Here is a 20,388-nt window from a genome sequence, read left to right on the forward strand (position 1 = left end):
AGTTGGGTAGGAGGGTGAACTGTGACGAGGATGCAGGGATCCTTCAGCATGATCTGGACAGATTGGATGAGAGGGCAAATCAAAGGCAGATGCAATATAATTTGGATAAATGTGAGGTTATTCACTTTGAAAGCAAAAACAAGAAGGCAGATTACTACCTGAATGGCTGTAAATTGGGAGAGGGGAGTGTGCAGCGGGAACTGGGTGTCCTTGTGCACTAGTCGCTGAACGTAAGCATGCAGGTGCAGCAGGCAGTAAAGAAGACAAATGTATGTTGGCCTTCAGTGCAAGAGATTTCAAGGACAGGAGCAGGGATGTTTTGTTGCAGTTATACAGGGCCTTGGTGAGGCCACACCTAGAATATTGTGTGCAGTTTTGGTCTTCTTTCTGAGGATGGATGCTCTTGCCCTGGAGGGAGTGCAGAATAAGTTTACCAGGCTGACTCCAGGGATGATGTATGAGGAGAGATTGACTAGGTTAGGATTGTTTTCGCTGAAGTTCAGACGAATGAGGGGGGATTTCATAGAATATGTATTCAAGAGGCAGCTAGATATAGCACTCGGGGCGAATGGGATCAAAGGTTATGGGGAGAAAGCAGGATTAGGCTATTGAGTTGGACGATCAGCCATGCTTGTGATGAATAGCGGAGCAGGCTCGAAGGGCTGAATGGCCTCCTCCTGCTCCTATCTTCTATATTTCTATGTTTCTATTTTCCCTGGAACTTCGGAGGCTGTGGGGTGACCTTGTAGAGGTTTATAAAATCACGAGGGGCATAGATAGGGAATATAGCCAAGGTCCGTTCCCAGGGTGGAAGAGTCCAAAACTAGAGGGCATAGGTTTAAGCTGGAAGAGGAGAGATTTAAAAGGGACCTAAGGGACAACTTTTTCACACAGAGGGTTGTGTGTGTATCGAATGAGCTGTCAGAGGAAGTGGTGGAGACTGGTACAATTACAACATTTAAAAGGCATCTGAATGGGTATATGAGTAGGACGACTTTGGAGAGATATGGGCCAAATGCTGGCAAATGAGACTAGATTAATTTAGGATATCTGGTCAGCATGGATGAGTTGGAATGAAGAGTCTGTTTCCATGCTGTACAGCTCTATGACTCAATTTGAAGTAGAATCATAGAATTCCTACAGTGCAATAAGAAGACATTTGGCCCATCGAGTCCATACCAACCCTCTGAAGAGCATCCCTCCCAGACCCACTCAATCCTCATAACCTCACATTTACCATAGCTAATCTACCTAGTCTGTACATCCCTGGACACTACAGGGCAATTTAGCATACCCAATCCACCCAAACTGCACATCTTTGGACTGTGAGAGGAAACTGGAGCACCCGGCAGAACCCCATGTGGACAACGTGCAAACTCCACACAGACAGTTGGCTAAGGTTGGGATCAAACCTGGACCCTTGATTTTTTAAGACTGCGGCAACCAAATGAAAAGTATCCACTCGTGTGATGTAAGTTAATTGCAAATATCATTGTAAAAAAAACTTCACAAATCCACCACATCTGGCAAGAGTTAGAATTTAAGAAATTTTGGGATAGGACACTGACGTCATGTCTGCCTGCAAATTTACCATTATATGCATCATTTAGATAAAAGTACATCATGAGCCAATAAACGATGTATTAAAGTAAACTACTGGGTTTACTAAACACAGTGCGAACTTGAAGACCAAATCAGCAGCGCTATATGTGTAAGGTACGTTAACTTAGTTGATCTCATCCAAAGTTAACCAGTTTGTTTTGATTATAATGTCCACTCCTCCTGAAGAGACATTCAGGGTTGACCTTTAATTTTCTAAAATTCTTGTCAAGAAAGGTATCATTTTCGATTCTACAAAATAGGATGCCATTTAATTCCACCAAAGAATGAAGTAGCTTCAAAAAATACTTTAGAAAATGAAATCTTGGTTCCATCTTTGAAGTTCTGCTAAATCACAAGCACTCCCCAGGGCTTATACACAATTGTTATTTACCATTCCACTGAATTTAAATCTGGTTACATGTAGCAAATGCTAGCATGCAGGATAGATATTTCCTTGTAAAAAATAAGCTCATTTATATGTTTCCTATGCCTGTAAATATCTAGTCATTCGTGGAAAATGTTTACATAATAAACAATCCAGTAAACGGCTATCACCCAGTTATGCAAATATAGCATTACTTATATTTAATAAAGCTTAGCATGTTTTCACACGAACATATAAATTAGGAGCAGCAGTACCCATAGAATAAGATTATGGCTGATCTGTTTGTTTCAAATTCCACTTTCCCAATCTGCCTTGACAGGGTCTGTCCTGCATAACCATTCACCTCCACCTTAAAAATATTCAGTGACCTCACCACCACCACCACCACCTTCAGAAACAGAGAGTTTCAAATTTGTACAACACTCTCAGATAAGAAAATTCTCCTTATCACTGTCCAGAAAAGACAACGCCAATATTGTCACAGTGCTCACTGGCTCTGGATTCACATTCACTTTGTCAACGCTGTTCAGGATCAAAGACACGTCAAGCATGTCGCCTGTCACTCTTCAAAATTCCAATGAAAACAAGCCCAAGTATGTCCACAAATTCTTCATAAAACAACCTGCTCATTCCATGTTTCAGTCTAATAAACCTCCTCTCACCCAAGTCCAACACATTTACATCCTTTTAAATAAGGAGACTGAAACAGCACTAAGTATTTAAGACGTGGTGTGGAATCCTCCCAGGCATTGACTGATATGTACATTGGCAAGAAAGGTGGGGGAGTAGGATGAGCTTGTTAGTTAGGAGGTCCTGAATGTTGAAAGAGCTGAAAGTCTCATGTTCCCACCAACTGCTGAACATTGGGACAGGATTCTCACTTGTAAGTGGTGTGAAACTATTTGCATGCATTAAAATCTCATTATTTCCTATTCTCACCTCATTAATATGCACCAGATAGAAATTAGAGGTTTACAATTGCCAACATGAAAGTGAGAGCAGTAACTTGGTGATTCTAACTTGCCATGTACCTACTGTGCACTCACTTTGTGCCTACTGTGATGCTCATAGTGTCTTGCCTCTTCATACTCTGATCCCTCTGCCAGATCTTAAAGATTCACAGTACTTCTGCCTTGCCTTGTCTTGTCGTTAGTGCAGACACAAAGCCAGGCAGCTTGTCATGGTTAGCTACAGTGATTAATCAAGGGACTGGACATGATGCTATAGCACCATGTCAATCTCACATCTGTAGCATGTGCCAGCAGCTTATGTGGCAAAGTTATTGCTTCAGCCAAAAGGCCTTGTCTCAAAGTTTAAGGGTAGTAGTCCTTAGTAAAGTCAAAGGGGTCTGTTGTCTCAGAGTGTCCCAATATATTAATTCAAAAAGATCGCCTGATCTGAGCCTAAGGGATTGGACTTGATCATGGATTGATTTGACAGTCAGGGTTAGGAGCTGTGGATCACTACAATCCACTCCTGTTGGCATAAATTTTACTCTGCACCTCTTTTAGCAATTTCTGAAGCTTTTCATTTTCCCTATCCAACTGCAAAGCACACACATGGGCACCATCGGCTAACTTATTATGAACTGTTTCTGACTCCACTGTTTCTTTCATAACCTCTTTCAAAAGCCCGTCAAGGACACACGTAATTACCATTGCATATCTCTACAATGTCCAATACAGCCTCCACTATTGATGATGCTAACTTATCCATTCAATTATCTACTTCGCATTTTAAGATACTCCATAGTGACTTCCTATTTACTTTAAGAATTACTCAATAGCATTTACCAACAACCTAAGACTGCTGCTCCCAGCTTCTCAAACATAAAGCCAAATATAACTTGACTTCTGTGATATCTTACTCCTGCTACCACTGCTGATCTTGGAGGTTTGTGGACCACAATGATCTAATATAGGCAGTTTACAATTTTCAATCAATTTTCTGATAGTTTGTTAAGAAGCAGCAGTTTCAATGTAATACATTTGTTAATTAGATAAAGAAAGTAGACACCATGACAATTAGAGGTCATCATTGACACTAGTGGACGCACAGGCAGTTAGTGTGGAGTGAGTTGGTCTTGTTAAAGTTGCGAAGGCAGCAGCCTGCTTTCTAGTTAAGGTGTGGGGCAACTCTTTCCTGGGTCATTTTTCTCTTCTTCTGATCTTCATCTGAAGATGATAGCTGTCTGAGGACCACCCAATGAGTACTGCTGCCTACAAGAACTGCCCTATGAGGACCGCCCGATGAGGACTGTCTAATCAGGACCACCCTCTACCCCCAAGCATTTGTTGATTTGCCCTATTTCTAGGGACAGGCAATTTGTTCTGTATCAATCAATTGTCAGAATTGGCCGATGATCATTGGGAGTGAATCATGATATTGACGATCATTGTCCCCTTGCCCACCTCCATTTAAGTTTAGTTGTAATCCGTTTTAAGAACAAAACTTTATTTCCAAAAACACTCACTCATAATAGGGTATTATAATACCAGATAAATCTTTTGTTTATGCTTGCGGAAGACTAGTTACAACTGTAACACAGTTAGGTCAGGTTTCATGCTACACAGGAAATACTGAATTTGGAATATTGAGTGAATACACATTTAAAGGGGACCTCAATTTCCAAAAGATATTCATTGAAGATTGCAAAATGCTCAGCACAATTCATGACTCCTCAGAAACGAAAGCAATCCATACCGAAATGCAGCAAGACCTGAACGATATCTGGGTCTAGACTGAAAAGTGGTAAGTATCATTTGTGCCACATATGTGCCAGGCAATTACCATCTTCAGAAGAGAGAATCTAACCATCACCACATGATATTCAATATCATTACCATCACTGAATCTCCTCTAACGACATTCTGGGGGTTACTATTGACCAGACACTGAACCGCACTATCCATGTAAGTACAGTGGCTACAATAGCAGGTCAGAGGCCAGGAATCAGCTACAAGTAACTCAGCTCGTGACTCCCCAAAGCATGTCCACCATCTACAAGGCATAAATCAGAAAAGTGGTGGAATATCTCAATTTCCCTGGATAAGTTCGGTTCTAACAACACACAAGAAGCTTGACACCATCCAGGACAAAACATACTGTTTGATTGGTACCACTTCCACAAACATTCACTCACTCTCCCACAGATATTCAATCATAGCATTGTATACCAAGAATGTTTTGTTAGCATCTTTCAAACCCATAACCACTCCCATCTAGAAGTACAAGAGTAGCAGATTCATGGAAACACCATCTACTGCAAATTCTTCTCCAAGTCACTCACCATTCTGACTTGGTAATATGTTGCTGTTCCTTTACGGTCACTGGGTCAACATCCTGGAATTCATTCGCTAATGGCATTGTGGATCGCTGTACAGAGCATGGACTGCAGCAGCTCAAGAAGACAGCTCATTACTGTAGTGATTTTAACGTGGTCAGCCAGGTGGACTTCATAGAATATAAGTTCCCTGAATACGGCTGTTAGTCTGGTCCAATCAGGGAGCCCTGGCTGGCAGATAAAAGCAGGAGTGTCAGACATCCTGTTCACTCTGACAGCTGGCTCTGAGGGAGCTGGATCAGTGTCAAGGGCTCCCCACATGTAAATAAAGTGACTTGGTGATGGGATTACAGCCTCTGTGGAGTTATTTCAACCACCACTTTCTCAAAGGCAACTAGGGATGGGCAAAAACTGTTAGGCCAATCAGAAATGTCTTTTTTGCATGAATAAATTTAAAAATACCAGTTCCAATCGATGCGACCTGAGTGCAATGATCCCTTATTGGCTGCAAGTTCACTGATGCTCAAAAAACAATTGGTCCCTTTCTGTTCCCAGAGGCTAATGCAACCTCTATTTTTTTTATATTACTTTTGCTGTTGCTGAAAAGAAGTGAATGTTTTGAAACCATTTTGAAGCTGTCCAGTATGTGATGGACCAACAGTGACCAATGAGATGATGTTGGGCTACACCAGGCATTGTGGAACGAGTAACACTCACTTAGAGTAGTAAGCTGGAATGAGGTTATGGATGGGTAACTTTATCATTTAGTTCTTACACAGCAGTTGATGTAAGAATGTGCATTTGGATATGAAATAAAATGTCAGCAATGCCACCCATGTCCCCTGAGAAACAGTAGTTTGTCATTGCTCTTCCACTAAGTGCACAGTGAAGGGTAACTCCAGGCTGCCAGCACTTGCTAAGTGCATGGTTTGACTTCAAATATGATGCAGGCACGAGGGATCCCAGATATTGGAGGTGGTGGGGGGTGGGTGAGGGATGGCTGGAATGCTTCCACCTATGGTGAGTGGGAGAATATGATGAGCAAGGTGCCACAGGGGCATGGATCATAGGTAACATCGGAAAGAATGTGTGAGAAAACTTACTTGACCTCACAGGGAGAAACCCTCCATTAAAATTGCTGATATTGATTCTTACTATTTTGGTGGCAAGATTCAGCCAATAGTCTCACTACTACTCTCTATATCTGAAGCAGAACATCATTGCTTTTATGGTAATTTTAACTCCTCTCTGAATAAAGCATGCCTGCCTTTATTAAAGACTTTTTGTACCTGTATGTTAACATTTGTGACTCATGCATGAGAACAGCTAGATCCTTCTGTACCTCAAAATTTGCAGTCCTTCTGCAATTAACTACTAATGTTTCTTTTTATTCTTCCTGTCAAGATAATCTTAAAATTTTTGACATCCTACTCCATCTGCTAGATTTTTACACACTCGGTCCCATCTATTCATATCAGTCTGCAACCTCATGTTTTCTTCATGACATACTTTCTGGCCTATCTTTGTCATGAGCAAAATTTGCCACCTTTGCTCTTGTCACCTAACTCACTGATATAAACTGTAATAAGTTGAATCCCTAGCAGGGACCCGACTCTGGCGCCAGACAGCTGCAAAGTAACAGAGATAACAAGGTGCAGAGCTGGATGAACACAGCAGGCAAAGCAGCATCAGAGGAGCAGGAAGGTTGACGTTTCGGGCCTAGACCCTTCCCATCTGCTTTCCTTCTTTGTTTTACTTTTGCTCCTGCTCTTTTGTTTGGCTTTATTTCCTTTTCTTTATGGTCTTTCTCTTTTTTTCTGTGGCGGATTGGTCGGCAGCACCAGCACCAGCGCGGCAGACACGGCTTCTCCCGGCAACAGGAGGTCGTTCTCCTGCCATTCGGGGCCTGGGCCAACTGCGGCGAGGTCGTTCAGGGCTGTCGGCAGCAATCGGGGTGCGGGCGGCAGCAGACCCTTCGAGATGGCAGTGGCAGCAAGGCGACATCTGCTGCTGAAGTAGAGCTTGTGGGCCCGGCAGCTGCTTAGTTAAGCAGCGCAGCAAAGACTCTGGGTTGCAGGGTGAGAGTGGCTTCAGCAGCGTCAGTGTTGAAGTAATGACACCTAAAGTGGGGGGGGGACTCCTACATTGGTGGCTCCGATGCAGGCAGCAGCAAGGTATTGGAGGTCTTCCGTGAGGCTTAGTTAAAGAACTTTTTACTTCTTTATTTTTCTAATTTATTTCCTCTGACCTGTAATGCTGGATTGTTTGTTTCTTTTTCTGTATTCCTCCAATTTTTTTTTGTTTCCTAAAACTTTTTGATCTTAACTATCAGTACCCAGGTACCTTTATCCCTCACATAGCACTGTAATGTGGCGATTGTAAACTTTTCGCTGTACTCATTTGAGCTCATGTGACAATAAAGTTAATTCAATTCAATACTCATCGCTTTCTACCAGTCAGGAAAACGCCCATTTCTGCAAACCCTCTGCTTTTTCTTCTGCTGCCACTCAACCTCCTATCCATGCTCGTATATCATCCCCTACACCACGAGCTCATGATTTACGCAGTTAACTTTTAACTGGCACATTGTCAAATACCTTCCGGAAATCTAAATACGTTATTCCAATAGGCTCCCCTTTATCCACAGCCCATATTACATTTTCAAACACCACTAATAAATTAGTTCAGCATGCTTTCACGTTCGTAAAGCCATGCTGACTCTTTCTAATTACCTTGAAGTTAGCTAAGTGCTCAGTTATAATCTCCTTCACAATCAATTCCAATTAATCTCCACAATAGATATCGAGATAACTGGTCTACAATTTCCTGCTTTCAGCCTCCCTCCCTTCTTGGTAATTTGCCTTTGTCATATTTATTCTAATTTAAATTTTAATTGATGTAATTCTTACATTAAAATTAATTTTTGAAGTTGGCTTCAAGGAATGACTCAATTAAGACAAAAACAAGATTACTAATTAGACATTTTGAATAATTTAAATCTGTTTCTTTTAATCTCGTAACTTTTTATTTTACTTAATTATTTTTAATCTTCTATTTCCTCTCAATTTTTATTTTTCATTCAATATATTGGACATGGACAAATAACCTATCTCAATTCTTCATAGTATCTTTTACTTTTCCTATTATTTATATCATATTTCATTTCCTTTTACTGCCCTATTTTATATCCCTCAAATATACTGGTCTAATTTTAATTAATTCCTTTTTCCGAGCAGTCTTCTAACTTCTGTATTAGAAACAGCTCTTCTTTTAGCAACCTAGCATTAGAAACCTGAGAAAAGGATTGGATATAGCTTGAAAATAATGATACAAGGACCAATTGTCACGATATTTAGAAGAGCATAAGAAATAGGAGCTGCTGTGAACCATTTGGTTCATGGAACCTGTCTGCCATTCAATACTGTGGAAACAGAAAATTGAGAATTATAATCTCTGAAACCCCAATATCAACATTCCGGGGTTATAATTCACTAGAAAATGAACTGAACTAGGCATATAAATACAGTGGCTATAAGGAATCCTGTAGCAAATGATTCATCCTGTGACTCCACAAAGCCAGTCCATTTACAAGGCACAAGTCAGGAATGTGATGGAATACTCCATCATGTGATGGAATGTGATGGAGTACTCCATCATGTGATGGAATGTGATGGAGTGCAATTCCAACAACACTGCAGAAGCCCAAAACATCCAGGCCTTTGTCCAGAAACAATCACAAGTATTTACTCTCTCTATCATTGATGCTCAGTAGCAACAGACTGTAACATATACAAGCTACACTGCAGAGATTTGCCAAGACTTCTTATTCAGAACCTTCCAAAGCCACAACCCCTTCCATTTAGAAAGACATGGACAAGAGATACAGGGAAACACCACTACCTGCAAGTTTCCTTCCAAGCCACACACAGTCCTGACTTGGAAATATATTGCTGCTCCTTCATGGTCTCTGGGTCAGCATCCTGGAACTTCCTGCCTAATGACATTGTGAGTCTACCTACAACAAATGGACTGCAATGGTTTAAGAATGCAATTCACCTCCACCTTCTCAAAGGCAACTAGAGATGAGCAATAAATGCTGGCCCAGCCAGTGATACCAACATCTCATAAGTAAATACATTTTTAAAAATGGCTGACTTAGGTTTCAACTCTTGTTTCTCACCTGCTCCCCAAGGACTTCCTGAGAGTTCAGCCCCAAATATACTGCACAATGGCCCATTCACAACCTCTGGGTAAATACTTCTTAAGAGTCACAACCCTTTCAGTGGATAAATTTCTCCTCATCCCAGCCATAAAAAGATAAGCCCCTCATCTGGAACATGCTCTCAACTCTGGGAAACAACATTTCAAGTTCTTTCACATTGTTTACTTCAAGGCATACTTCTTTCCCAGCTACAATGAACACAGTTTCTTCCACTCTTGTACATTCACACATTTTACTGTAATCATTCCTATTTGATTGAAACAAACTTTGTTAGCCTTATCAGTTAGTTGCAAGTTTTGTTGTAGAAGGTGACACAACTTTGCGATAGTCTTCCCTGAAAAGCATAAACTCCTATGTACTGTTCATCAGAGAATGCGAGGTATACTCTCTTGGGCCTACACACTCTGCTGGATGAGTAAGGGTTCATGCAAACTTTTCTTCTCCCATTTGTCCTCACTTACAGCTTCAGCTTTGTTTCTTTCTTCTGTTGTTTTACACCACAAGACAGAGTGAACACCTCAGAAGGATCTCTCATGACAAAGTCCTTTACCAGACTTTTGTACAGCAAGTACAACCATTGCAAAAACTTTAAGTAGCAAACAACACTTAAAGTAAAACATCTCTGAAAATGTTGCAGCATTTTATCTAGTAGTTGGCAAGAATCCATTTAAATACTTCTGTCAAAACTGACTGGTGTACTCAATGGTTTATAGATTGTTAAAGAATTATTGGTAGCAACTATGAAGAGTGAAAGGGGTTGGGGGCTCAACAGCTGATTGTCATTGAGAGGTGCTCCTGCCTGAAGGGAATGTTTCATTTCCAACATTTCAGGTGTAATTTGACATGTTTTCAGCTAACTGTTAATTTCACCAATTTTCATGGGGACAGGGAGGGCTGACTCTGTGAGGCTTAGCAAGGTTTTTCACTATATTATCCTAAATGCAACTCATTGACTACCAATCCCATCATTATGACATTCTGATGCAAGTCTGATTCTCCATTCACTGTAGCTGGAAGTTTTTGTCACTACCGGGATATCCAGGGAAAACCCAGCATCTCTGGTAGTGGTGCCATTTTCAAAAGGCTGTTGTACACCCAGACATGGCTGGCATTCTACAGCTGCTCTTCGAGTGAAATTTGCACTGCGCTTCGCTGACAGGGATCTTGAGGCCTGGTGAACTCTAATGCAGAGGAGGGCTATCCTCTTCTCCCAGGGCCAATAGAGAAGCCCATGACACCAGACCCTGCCAGCCCGATGTGAGGTCATGACCCACAGTCTCTGCAGTCTGCCGGAATACATGGCAGTGCAGGAAGAATGTCAGTAACCATGGCACATGCTCTACAATTCTCACTGCTGCACTCAACACTATTCCCCAACCTCCTCATCTACCACAAACCCACCCGCACTACTAACGCTGTACGGCCTCTGCAATGCCTACTTACTCAGTCAGGGCCCACGATCAAGGTTGTGAAAATCGGGACCATAGTCTCAAAAATAAAGTAAGTTATGTAGATTAAAGAGATAAAGTTTAAACTTGAAAAAATATCTAACAATTGAAAATACATCTAACAATTTAAAGACTGCATGAATGAGACTGCATATTCTATTGAGGAGCATAATTTTCTACCGTGAGTTTAAATGCCAATTAATGCACAAATGTTCTAACTTCATGAAACTCATGAGAAAGAGGAACGGGATTGGGGTGGTCTATTAACTTATGTAATGCTAATGGCAGCCTAGCACAAATTGTCCAGTAACTTGAAATTATTCACAGTCCTCTTCCCTGTCACAATAATTTGCACATCGAAAGTGGTGAGCACCATTAAACCCTGCTACTTTGACGCCACATCATAGAATCTCTACAGTGCAGAAAGAGGCCATTCAGCCCATCGTGTCTGCACCAACCCTCCGAACAGCATCTCACCCAGACCCAAGCCCCTACCTTTTCCCTGTAGCCCCTTAGGCTAGGGCCATATGCAAGCTTGAACTGTTACATTGTAGCCTTGATTCTCAAAGATTTAGCAAGAAGCAAAATAATGACTTAAGTTCGAAAATTATCCTTTTATCCTGATATATTCTCAATTTGGTGCCATGTTTCTATTTATACTGTCACCAATCAAATAGCAAATATATATCTTCAAACTTAATACTTTTACCACATTTCTGAATATTTTTTTCCAAATGGGTATTCATATATCTTAGTTTATCAGTCTATGTTTTACTTACTTAACATACATGAAAAACCTATTCAAACACAAAACTTCTAGATTTCTTCTAAATCTGAAGATCTAAAATAACCACTGAATTCCAGGCAAATATGGTTACCACACACAGCTTTGGCACATCACTCTCCCAAATTTTTTCTTAGATTGGAAAGTCCACTAATCAGCAGTGGGATAGCAGAAAGTTACCAGAGAAAAATCATTTGCTGAATTTGCATCGGGGTATGAAACTAAGGTGTCTCACAAGTAGGACAACAAAAGCATTAGCCATTTTATCACCACTTGAATTTCCTCCAATGGGACCTGTGCAACAACAGCCTTTACTAATAACAGTGGGCTGACTTACCTGTGTTGATGACAAATGCTGAAGATTGTGCAATAACATATTTCCCAATCAGGCTTTACAAAACTATATATGATAAAATCAAATGCTATTTATGGAATAAATTACAACATATAGATTTTAAGGACTGGGGTGTTACAATTTGCTAATATACAGAACCCAGACTACTGGAATGGAAATCTATTCTCTCTCTGACAGCTGCAAAAGTGATACATGGAAAGAGCATTGGCACACTCAACCCTATTTCATTTCAGGATTGAGTCCACATTATAAAACTAATTCAGCACATATTGGCTCTGAACTGCTAGCCTTATTCAGAGGGTTCACAAATGTGGCTATACTGTGCTTCACCTGGGAATAATTGATGCCGATCACTGGATGCCAAATATCCACCATCGTATTGACTCAAAAGAACATATATTTTATTTTAAATAATTAAGGTGCATTATCAGTTTTCCGATAATGGTTTTCCATGCGATTGCAGAACATTTCCATTATTGATTGCCCTCTGCACTCCTTAGAAAATAGAAAATAATGCGTAGAACATATACTTTATAAAGAAGACTTGTGATGGTTAGTGTTCCTGCTTTGGAGCCAGAAGCTCCAGGTTCATCAGCTGTACCAAGCACATGTAGAGTATACTCCACTGCGGGACTTGATGGCTAAAGAAGGTGCTTTCATAACCAGGCCAAACACGATGAGGATCAACCTTCAAATCCTTCCAACGTATGTAAATGGCGAGCAGTAAGAACAGGGGAGTCTGCTGGTCAGTCATGTGATGGAAAGAAAGTTGGAGCCTCTACTATTCTAATCCATAGCTCCAGGACTACAGCATACTGTAAATGTGAATGCTACCACAGCAACTGATTCCTTGAAGCTTGATTTCAGGAAGCAATGAGACTGACTGAGACAAAAGTTCAATTTCTATTTACATAGAGCTCAGAGAAGCATCCCAATTCCTCTGAATCCCATTAAACAAAACCTCACTGCTAGGCTAACAAAGTGTAGAGCTGGATGAACACAGCAGGCCAAGCAGCATCAGAGGAGCAGGAAAGCTGACATTTCGGGTCGAGACCCTTCTTCAGAAAAATTTTCATCCAGCTCTACACCTTGTTATCTCAGATTCTCCAGCATCGGCAGTTCCTACTATCACTCTCACTGCTAGGCTCTTCTCTGTTGGCCTGCCAGTTGATATTGTACCAAGCATGTACAGTATATTTGAATAAAGGCAAGATAGCGTGGATGCTGGAAGTCTGAAACAAACACAGAAAATGCTGGAGAAACTCAGCAGGTCTGGCAGCATTTTTGGAGAAAGAGAGTTAATGATTCAAGTCTTACATAACTCTCCTTCAGAACTGCCAGTTCTTCAGAATGCATCGCATAGCAAAAACTCATTACACAAGTGGGAGGAAAATAAAAAAGGCCAAACTTATCACTAAAAATAGATAATGGGCATTGATTTCTATGTGTGTGGCTACTTTGCAATGGATACAATGGTGTCTAACATGTGGTAACAAGAACCATGGACTAGGTACAGATGAGACGCACAGCCAAGAGCAATTGTGGCTGAACAGTCAACCCTGGGAAGAATACAATTATATAGTCAGCAGGAACTCATTGGCAAGTCATTCTCCGCCTTTTCAAGGAAGATTAGGTTCTCTTTGCACAAATTATCCTCCAGTATTTTGAACTTTTCAGTGAAGGCAAATCATGTTGTAAAATCCATTCTGAAGACTATTCTGTGACTTGCACTTTGATAGGATATGACAGATACAATTTCATGTTAAACAAATTGCTTCTTAATGGATTGGGAATGTACAAAGGGTTTGTTCATCCTTTTCAACAATGATATATATACTGATAATTGAAATGTATTACCTTTCATCTCCACATTTATGGCCTCCATGTTTATAAACATTTCCTTTGATACCGTTTGTCCATGTGAGAAACACGGACGTAGCAGTTCGAGTAGATATTGTTATCTGTGGAGGCTTTTGATGATTTAGGTTACCTGAAATGAAGGTGTAACATACATGCTATCACTGTGTGTTGAACAGGATATAATTTACCCTTTACAACAAAAAGATTTGAAATAACTATTTGTATTTTTCATTTTTAAAAACAGAACACTATTTAAGTTTGAACTTTTAAGATAAGTGTAGCAAAAACTAATTACGCGATGTAGAAAGAAAATAAAACAACAGGCCAAATCCATCACTAAATATAAATAATGGGCATTGATAAGCATATGCCATTTTTACATGTGTTGCTATTTTGCTATTGATACAATGGTATCTAACATGTGGTAACAAGAACCATGGACTAGATGCAAATGGGGTGCAGACCCAAGAGCAATTGTGGTTTTAGGCTCAATATATTAAGTGATTCTCAAATAAGTCCATTCATACAGCCATACTGAGTCAAAATTCTTCCTGACAAATGCAAGTGACAGGTTGAACAATGAATGGAGGTGGATCTAGAGATTCAGGCTGAGGGAGATACGACATCTCAGGGAACAGAAGCACAGTGGAACCTGGGGCACCAATAGCAGCAATTTCTCAAAGACAAGAATATTTCAACTTACCATAGATAACAATTGTCAGACCATTTTTATCTTGTATATTATTGATATTGAGAAATTGTTGTTGTAGGTACTCCAGATTGCATGCTGCTCCACTTTGCTGGAATGTGTTTTAGTCACGAATATAGAGAGAATATTACTATTACTGATGATAGGAAGTTAGTGGGCATGGAAAATTGAGGATCAGTCCAAGAAAAAAGTTTTGTGTGGCAAATGCAGATATGAATGTAGGTCATTATGCTTTCACATAAAGAACAAAAACTGTAAAACATATTGCAAGCAGTAAATTTTGTTATTTGAGAGAAAGAACTGAGTGTGAAAATGTGCATGAATAAGTACAATTACAGGGGGGTAAAAATTAGAATTTACAATGGGTTTTGTACTTAATTGCACTGAATACAAACGCAAAGAGTTGACAAATCCTAACAAGCCACTTTTTAAAGCCAGAATTGCTGGTGAATGTCAAGAGGCAGCAATAGAAGGACTAGTAATATTGTCTCTATCAAAAGCTTTTGCGTTAATTGAAGGCACGTGATGGTGATTAACAAGTGACCGAAGGTTGCACAGAACACACCTAAAAGAATGTGAATAAAGCTTACTGTAGTAAATGCAACAATCTTTTAAATAAACTAACATGAAGAATTTTGTTTGCTATTTCAAATCTGTATTAGTCATAAAGTTGTGAAAAGTTAGTGATGTACAGGTTAGACTAAATATGCAATTTACAGGTACCATTTAAACACAAGCAAACTGGAATCTTTGAGAGTTGATCTGTACTTGGCTCTGATTTTATTAAAAATGAAAGGGTGATTATGCATTGCAGACATTTGCCTCTGTCAGTATTGTCTAGGATTCTTCATGTATGGGTGCAAGCTTATACAGATTGGACAACGAAAGAAAGAAAATGTTGTATAAAATAAACAGAATGTGGAACTATTTCAATCTTAGGCATAATTAAGAGATAAAATTCTGAAACCTTTGCACTTTTTCTTCAAGGCTGCTTTGCTCTGTTCAGCCACAGGATGAACTGCTATGAGATATTTGGGGTAGAACTCTGAAAACAAAGCAAGGAAAGGAAGGCAAGTAAGTACAAATGTGTCACAGTAACTAATTGTTCAAGTGAATACATTGTTTATCAATAATGCCAAATGCTGTGTCAATTTTATGTTCTACTAAAATTACATCTAAATATCATAAGTGAAACTCTTACAACAGCAGTAATCCAGAATTGGAAAGTGTCGCATATTTCAATGCTATACAAACTTTCTGTTCTCCTTATCATTGGCTCTCAACCAGACTCTTCCATTAATTCTGCTCCTACTGAACATTAGAAGTGACCAATTTCTAAGAGGTTTGGGTAACTCAGATAATCGGAACACTCAAATAATCTCTCATTTAGATATATCTCCAAGAGATGAAATATGATTTCTCCAGTGGCTAATGCTAAGTCTACCTACAAAGGTTAATTCAGAGTATCATCCTCATCAAGAGTCCCTAACCCAGAATAAAATATTTACAGACTCCATGCAGTGTTTTCTGCCAAGCCATCTACACAATTGGGTGAGCTATCTTCTGCATCAAAAAGTGATCAATTTCATTTCATTATCTCTTTGACCAGTGCTTCAAAGCTATCATCAGAAAAAGGGGCAATTCTGAATGCTCTCCCAGCCCAAAAAATCGTTCTCAAAAGGTGATTAGAAACATGGCATTCAGTCCCACAAGATACAATGGGAAACAGATGGTTGCTTGAACGAGACTATTAAATGACATAAGAAGCCAGCAGGAAAGTGGGTTTTGGCTAGATGGCTATGTTCCAAGAAATACTAGCACAAACATGATGGGCAACACGGTGTGCCTTGTGATATTTTACAGTTCTGTACCCCACCTGGTTGATTTCTAGTGCTAAACAAGAAAATGTACAATTAACATTGACAAAAATCATTCGATTTACATTCTGCACTTCCATCAAACAGGAGAGACATTTAATCATATCTGCCATACCAGACTCAAATTCAAATTCAAATTCAAATTCAATTTGCTGTCAGCAAAATTTCATCTATTTGTACAGAATAGCTGCATGTCATGAAATGTAGCATATTGGAAAAGGATAAAAGTTGGAGACACAACTGTCTCAAAGTTCCTTTTACCTACCTCCAAAAAGATATCATAAGTAGCATAGGAGGAAGTGTTGGACTAGTTCTTCTGCACAAACTATCAACCCCAGCTAATGCAGGTTGGTGGATGCCCAGAAGAAAGCATTTAACGCATCAAAAAATGTAGTAATATTCAGTCTTCTATTCACTGTTGCGTGATGTCTATATACATATTTTTTAATATCAATTTAGTTCATAATAGTCTTTAGTTATTCATGTAGATTACACAATTTTAAGTCCATGAGTTATGATTTAATGTTACAATTGAGAATCTTGTGTGAACTTAACACTAGTTAAAGAAGTATTAAATAATTGTGCAAGCTTTGCACGTGAACTGTGAATTGATGGTTATATTATTTGCTCATAAGTTCTACCAGGATTTGGCAACTGTCTGTGAATAACTGAATGAATAATATGTTGACTCCACCACTAAGTTGCAGCTCCAGTTTAAATGTCAAATCCATTTCTTAACCGGATCAAGTTGTGAAAGTGGATGGCACATTGGAAATACTCAGTTCTTCAGCTGTCAACTGCATTGCACGAAGAACATCTGGACATTAGAACACTTTCACACTTGTAATAATAAGAACTTTGTTTTTGTCATGCAAGCTCCTAACACACGTTCTACATTCATTTTATTAAATACTTGGAATGTTGCTGAAAATATCATCATTAATGACCCCTTGGGCAAGATCTAAGTAATCCATGTATGGAATAAACTGCCAGAGGAAGTGGTGGATGCTGGTACAATTACAACATTTAAAAGGCATCTGGATGGGTATATGAAAAGGAAGGGTTTCGAGGGATATGGGCCAAATACTGGCAAATGGAACTAGATTAATTTGGCATGGATGAGTTGGACTGAGGGGTCTGTTTCTATGCTGCACATCTTTATGATTTCATGACTGAAATTGATTGGAAAAAGTTAAAGATTTTTCACCAAAATGCAAAACCTGTGACAAATGTTGAAATGGAATTTATGGGCAGAATCTCACCGTTTTTGGCTAAGTGAGTTATGGCCAAGTAGGTTTTCTCACCATATCTTACCAAACTTGCATTAATGGCCATTTGAGAATCATGTACTATTTTCACCCATCTTATCATGCACTGTTACTGGATCAACTCACCATTCACCAGAGAACCTGCAATGACCAGCAATTCTAGTGCTGGTGCTATCTTTAAAAGGTCATTGTGTGCCCAGATAAGCACATTTTTGAGGCAGTCTCAGCCACCTGGATAAATACTGAGTCCTGTAAGACGGTTAATGTCCTGCGCCACTTTGCCACAATTTTTCTCTGATATCTCACATTCACTCTATTTCTGCTGTTGTACCCACCTCTCACCAAGGCTCGTGCTCTACTATTCTCATAACATCTTACCCACTCTCCCTCACCCACCCAAACTGTGAAACCATTAACCTTACTTGTTCTCTGTGCTGACTACTCATCCACTTGGAAAACCTTCCCACTTGCACCAACAGTGATAGCTATGCCATCCACTTTTGTCTTCCTTAACACCTGCCTTTCTCTCATTCCAGGGACAAAATAGCTCACAATAGGGCAGAAAGAGTCAAGACATGTGTGTTTCCGCCCTTCATTTGGCTCCTCCCTCCTTATGAGCAGACGATCCAGATTCTGACCCCCACGCACCCAAGCAGGGCCTGGAAGTGAATTGACTCAGGATCCCTGAGCAATGTCTATCCGTCTTTGACATGACTGAGGCCTGCGGACAACCAGGGTAAGATTCCTGTCTTTGTGTCTGTGCTGAATGGCACAACAGGACTGTAGTGAAATAAGCCAGGCATCTCTGGATGAAGAGCCAATGTACAAAAAGGTAAGGCAAAGCAATGGAAGGCAGAGATGCTGCAAGCATCCAGGAAGACTCAAAATGGCACTATGATGGCGAGCAGAATCCAGAGGTGCAGCCTGGTCCAGTCCATGAGCTACATACATGTCACTGAGTATCAAATATCCTTGCTGCAGCATTGTAATGATAGTTGCTGGTGCAACTCAAGGAGAAGCATTGAAGTGCAGAAGCACCCTCTAAGTGGATATGAAATGTGCCATGAGTTTTCATAGAGACTGGCGCATGTTGGATGCCAATGTCCATGGATATGGGGTGTGCATGGCTAGTGCCCATGGCTGTACTCATTCAGGCAAGTAGGGGAGGCGATGGTCAAGTGGTATTATTGCTGGACTGTTAATTCAGAGACCTGGATAACATTCCAGGGACCTGGGTTCGAATCCTGCCACGACAATTTGAATTCAATAAAAATATCTGGAATTAAGAGTCCAATGATGACCATGAATCCATTGCCGATTGTCAGGAAAAACCCATCTGGTTCACTAATGTCCTTTAAGGAAGGAAACTGCTGGCCTACATGTGACTCCAGACCCACAGCAATGTGGTTGACTCTTAACTGCCCTCTGGGCAATTACGGATGGGCAATAAATGCTGCCTGGTCAGCGACGCCCTCATCCCATGAATGAATAAAGGAAGTAGATAACTTAACTCTGAGTAGTATACAGCTGCCATAAAGGTTTTCATTTCTGTGTAATCACATTTCAAAGTCAATTACCTTTTGAATTACTTGAAGTGCAAAGACTGAGTTAGAGATTAACACGAAATCATTTTATTGTGACCTCAGTGGTCCATGGAATGTGTATTTATAGTGATTACTTTTTGTGTAGATGTTTGTGTCAGTTACTTTTTTAAAAAGCATTTGATAACTTACTCCTGTTCTCTTGTGTCAATTTAAATGTTGCATTGTTTATGAGATTAAAGGCTTCCTTGTGAGCAGTGGCTTTAGGTGTAATGGAGTGATGATGACTATTGATGATGTTGTTGAATCTTGACTTAAGACCCAGTATAGATTGAGCTAAACAAAAAACCTAAGAACTGCAGATGCTGGAAAACGGAAACAAAAACAAAAATTGTTGGAAAAGCTCAGCAGGTCTGGTAGCATCTGTGGAGAGAAAGCAGAGTTAATACATACAATCAGAAAATGCTCATTCCTTGAGCTGCAGTTCATGGTTTTAGCATTTTAATGGTAAGTGTTTCATTTAAAAATAGCCACTTGCCAAATGAAGATTGAATGAATATGTGTAAAATTTGTAAACTAATAATCCAGTACTTCATCATGTTGGTTGAATTCTTGTCTCAGTGGTATTTGTACATTTCTGCACATCTGGTTTAGAAAAACTTTGGCCAGAATCTGTTGTCAAAAAGAAAACAGCAGAGCTAATAGTTCCCACCATTACTTATGTGCAAATCTGAAAGGTTTGGCTGAGTTACATGCTCTGCCATTAGCCTTGCAAAAGCTTTATCTCGCTATCTGGCTTACCATTAAAATACAGCTTGAAGTTGCTGTATTTGTGCAGATGATATGAACTGAACTTGTCACTTAAATTTAGGACCCGACGAAAAACATATGGACTCAGTCCTAGAGCCAGTTGAGGTCTGCATTTATTTTTTTAAGTCTGAATTAGCCATAAGTCCTTTCTTTAATGATGTGCTAAATATTAATTATCAACAAGGAATCATTTTAATACTAAAAGTTAACTATTAACATCATGAAGACTCATTCCTTAAGGTTT

The 20,388-nt window shown here is 39.8% G+C and overlaps 1 protein-coding gene across 1 annotated transcript in view; it reads right to left on the reverse strand.

Annotated features, from left to right (window-relative positions):
* Positions 1-20,388, reverse strand: part of LOC109911646 (target of Nesh-SH3) — a 286,431-nt gene that overhangs the window by 224,206 nt on the left and 41,837 nt on the right. Inside the window, exons 3-4 of the mRNA XM_048603066.1 lie at positions 15,616-15,693; positions 13,937-14,069 (exon numbers count right to left, since the gene is read on the reverse strand). Coding sequence (XP_048459023.1) covers positions 13,937-14,069; positions 15,616-15,693 — 211 coding nt within the window. The remainder of the gene's footprint in view (positions 1-13,936; positions 14,070-15,615; positions 15,694-20,388) is intronic.

Source organism: Rhincodon typus, chromosome 11 (assembly GCF_021869965.1).
Source record: "Rhincodon typus isolate 14 chromosome 11, sRhiTyp1.1, whole genome shotgun sequence".
NCBI classification, from domain to species: domain Eukaryota; kingdom Metazoa; phylum Chordata; class Chondrichthyes; order Orectolobiformes; family Rhincodontidae; genus Rhincodon; species Rhincodon typus.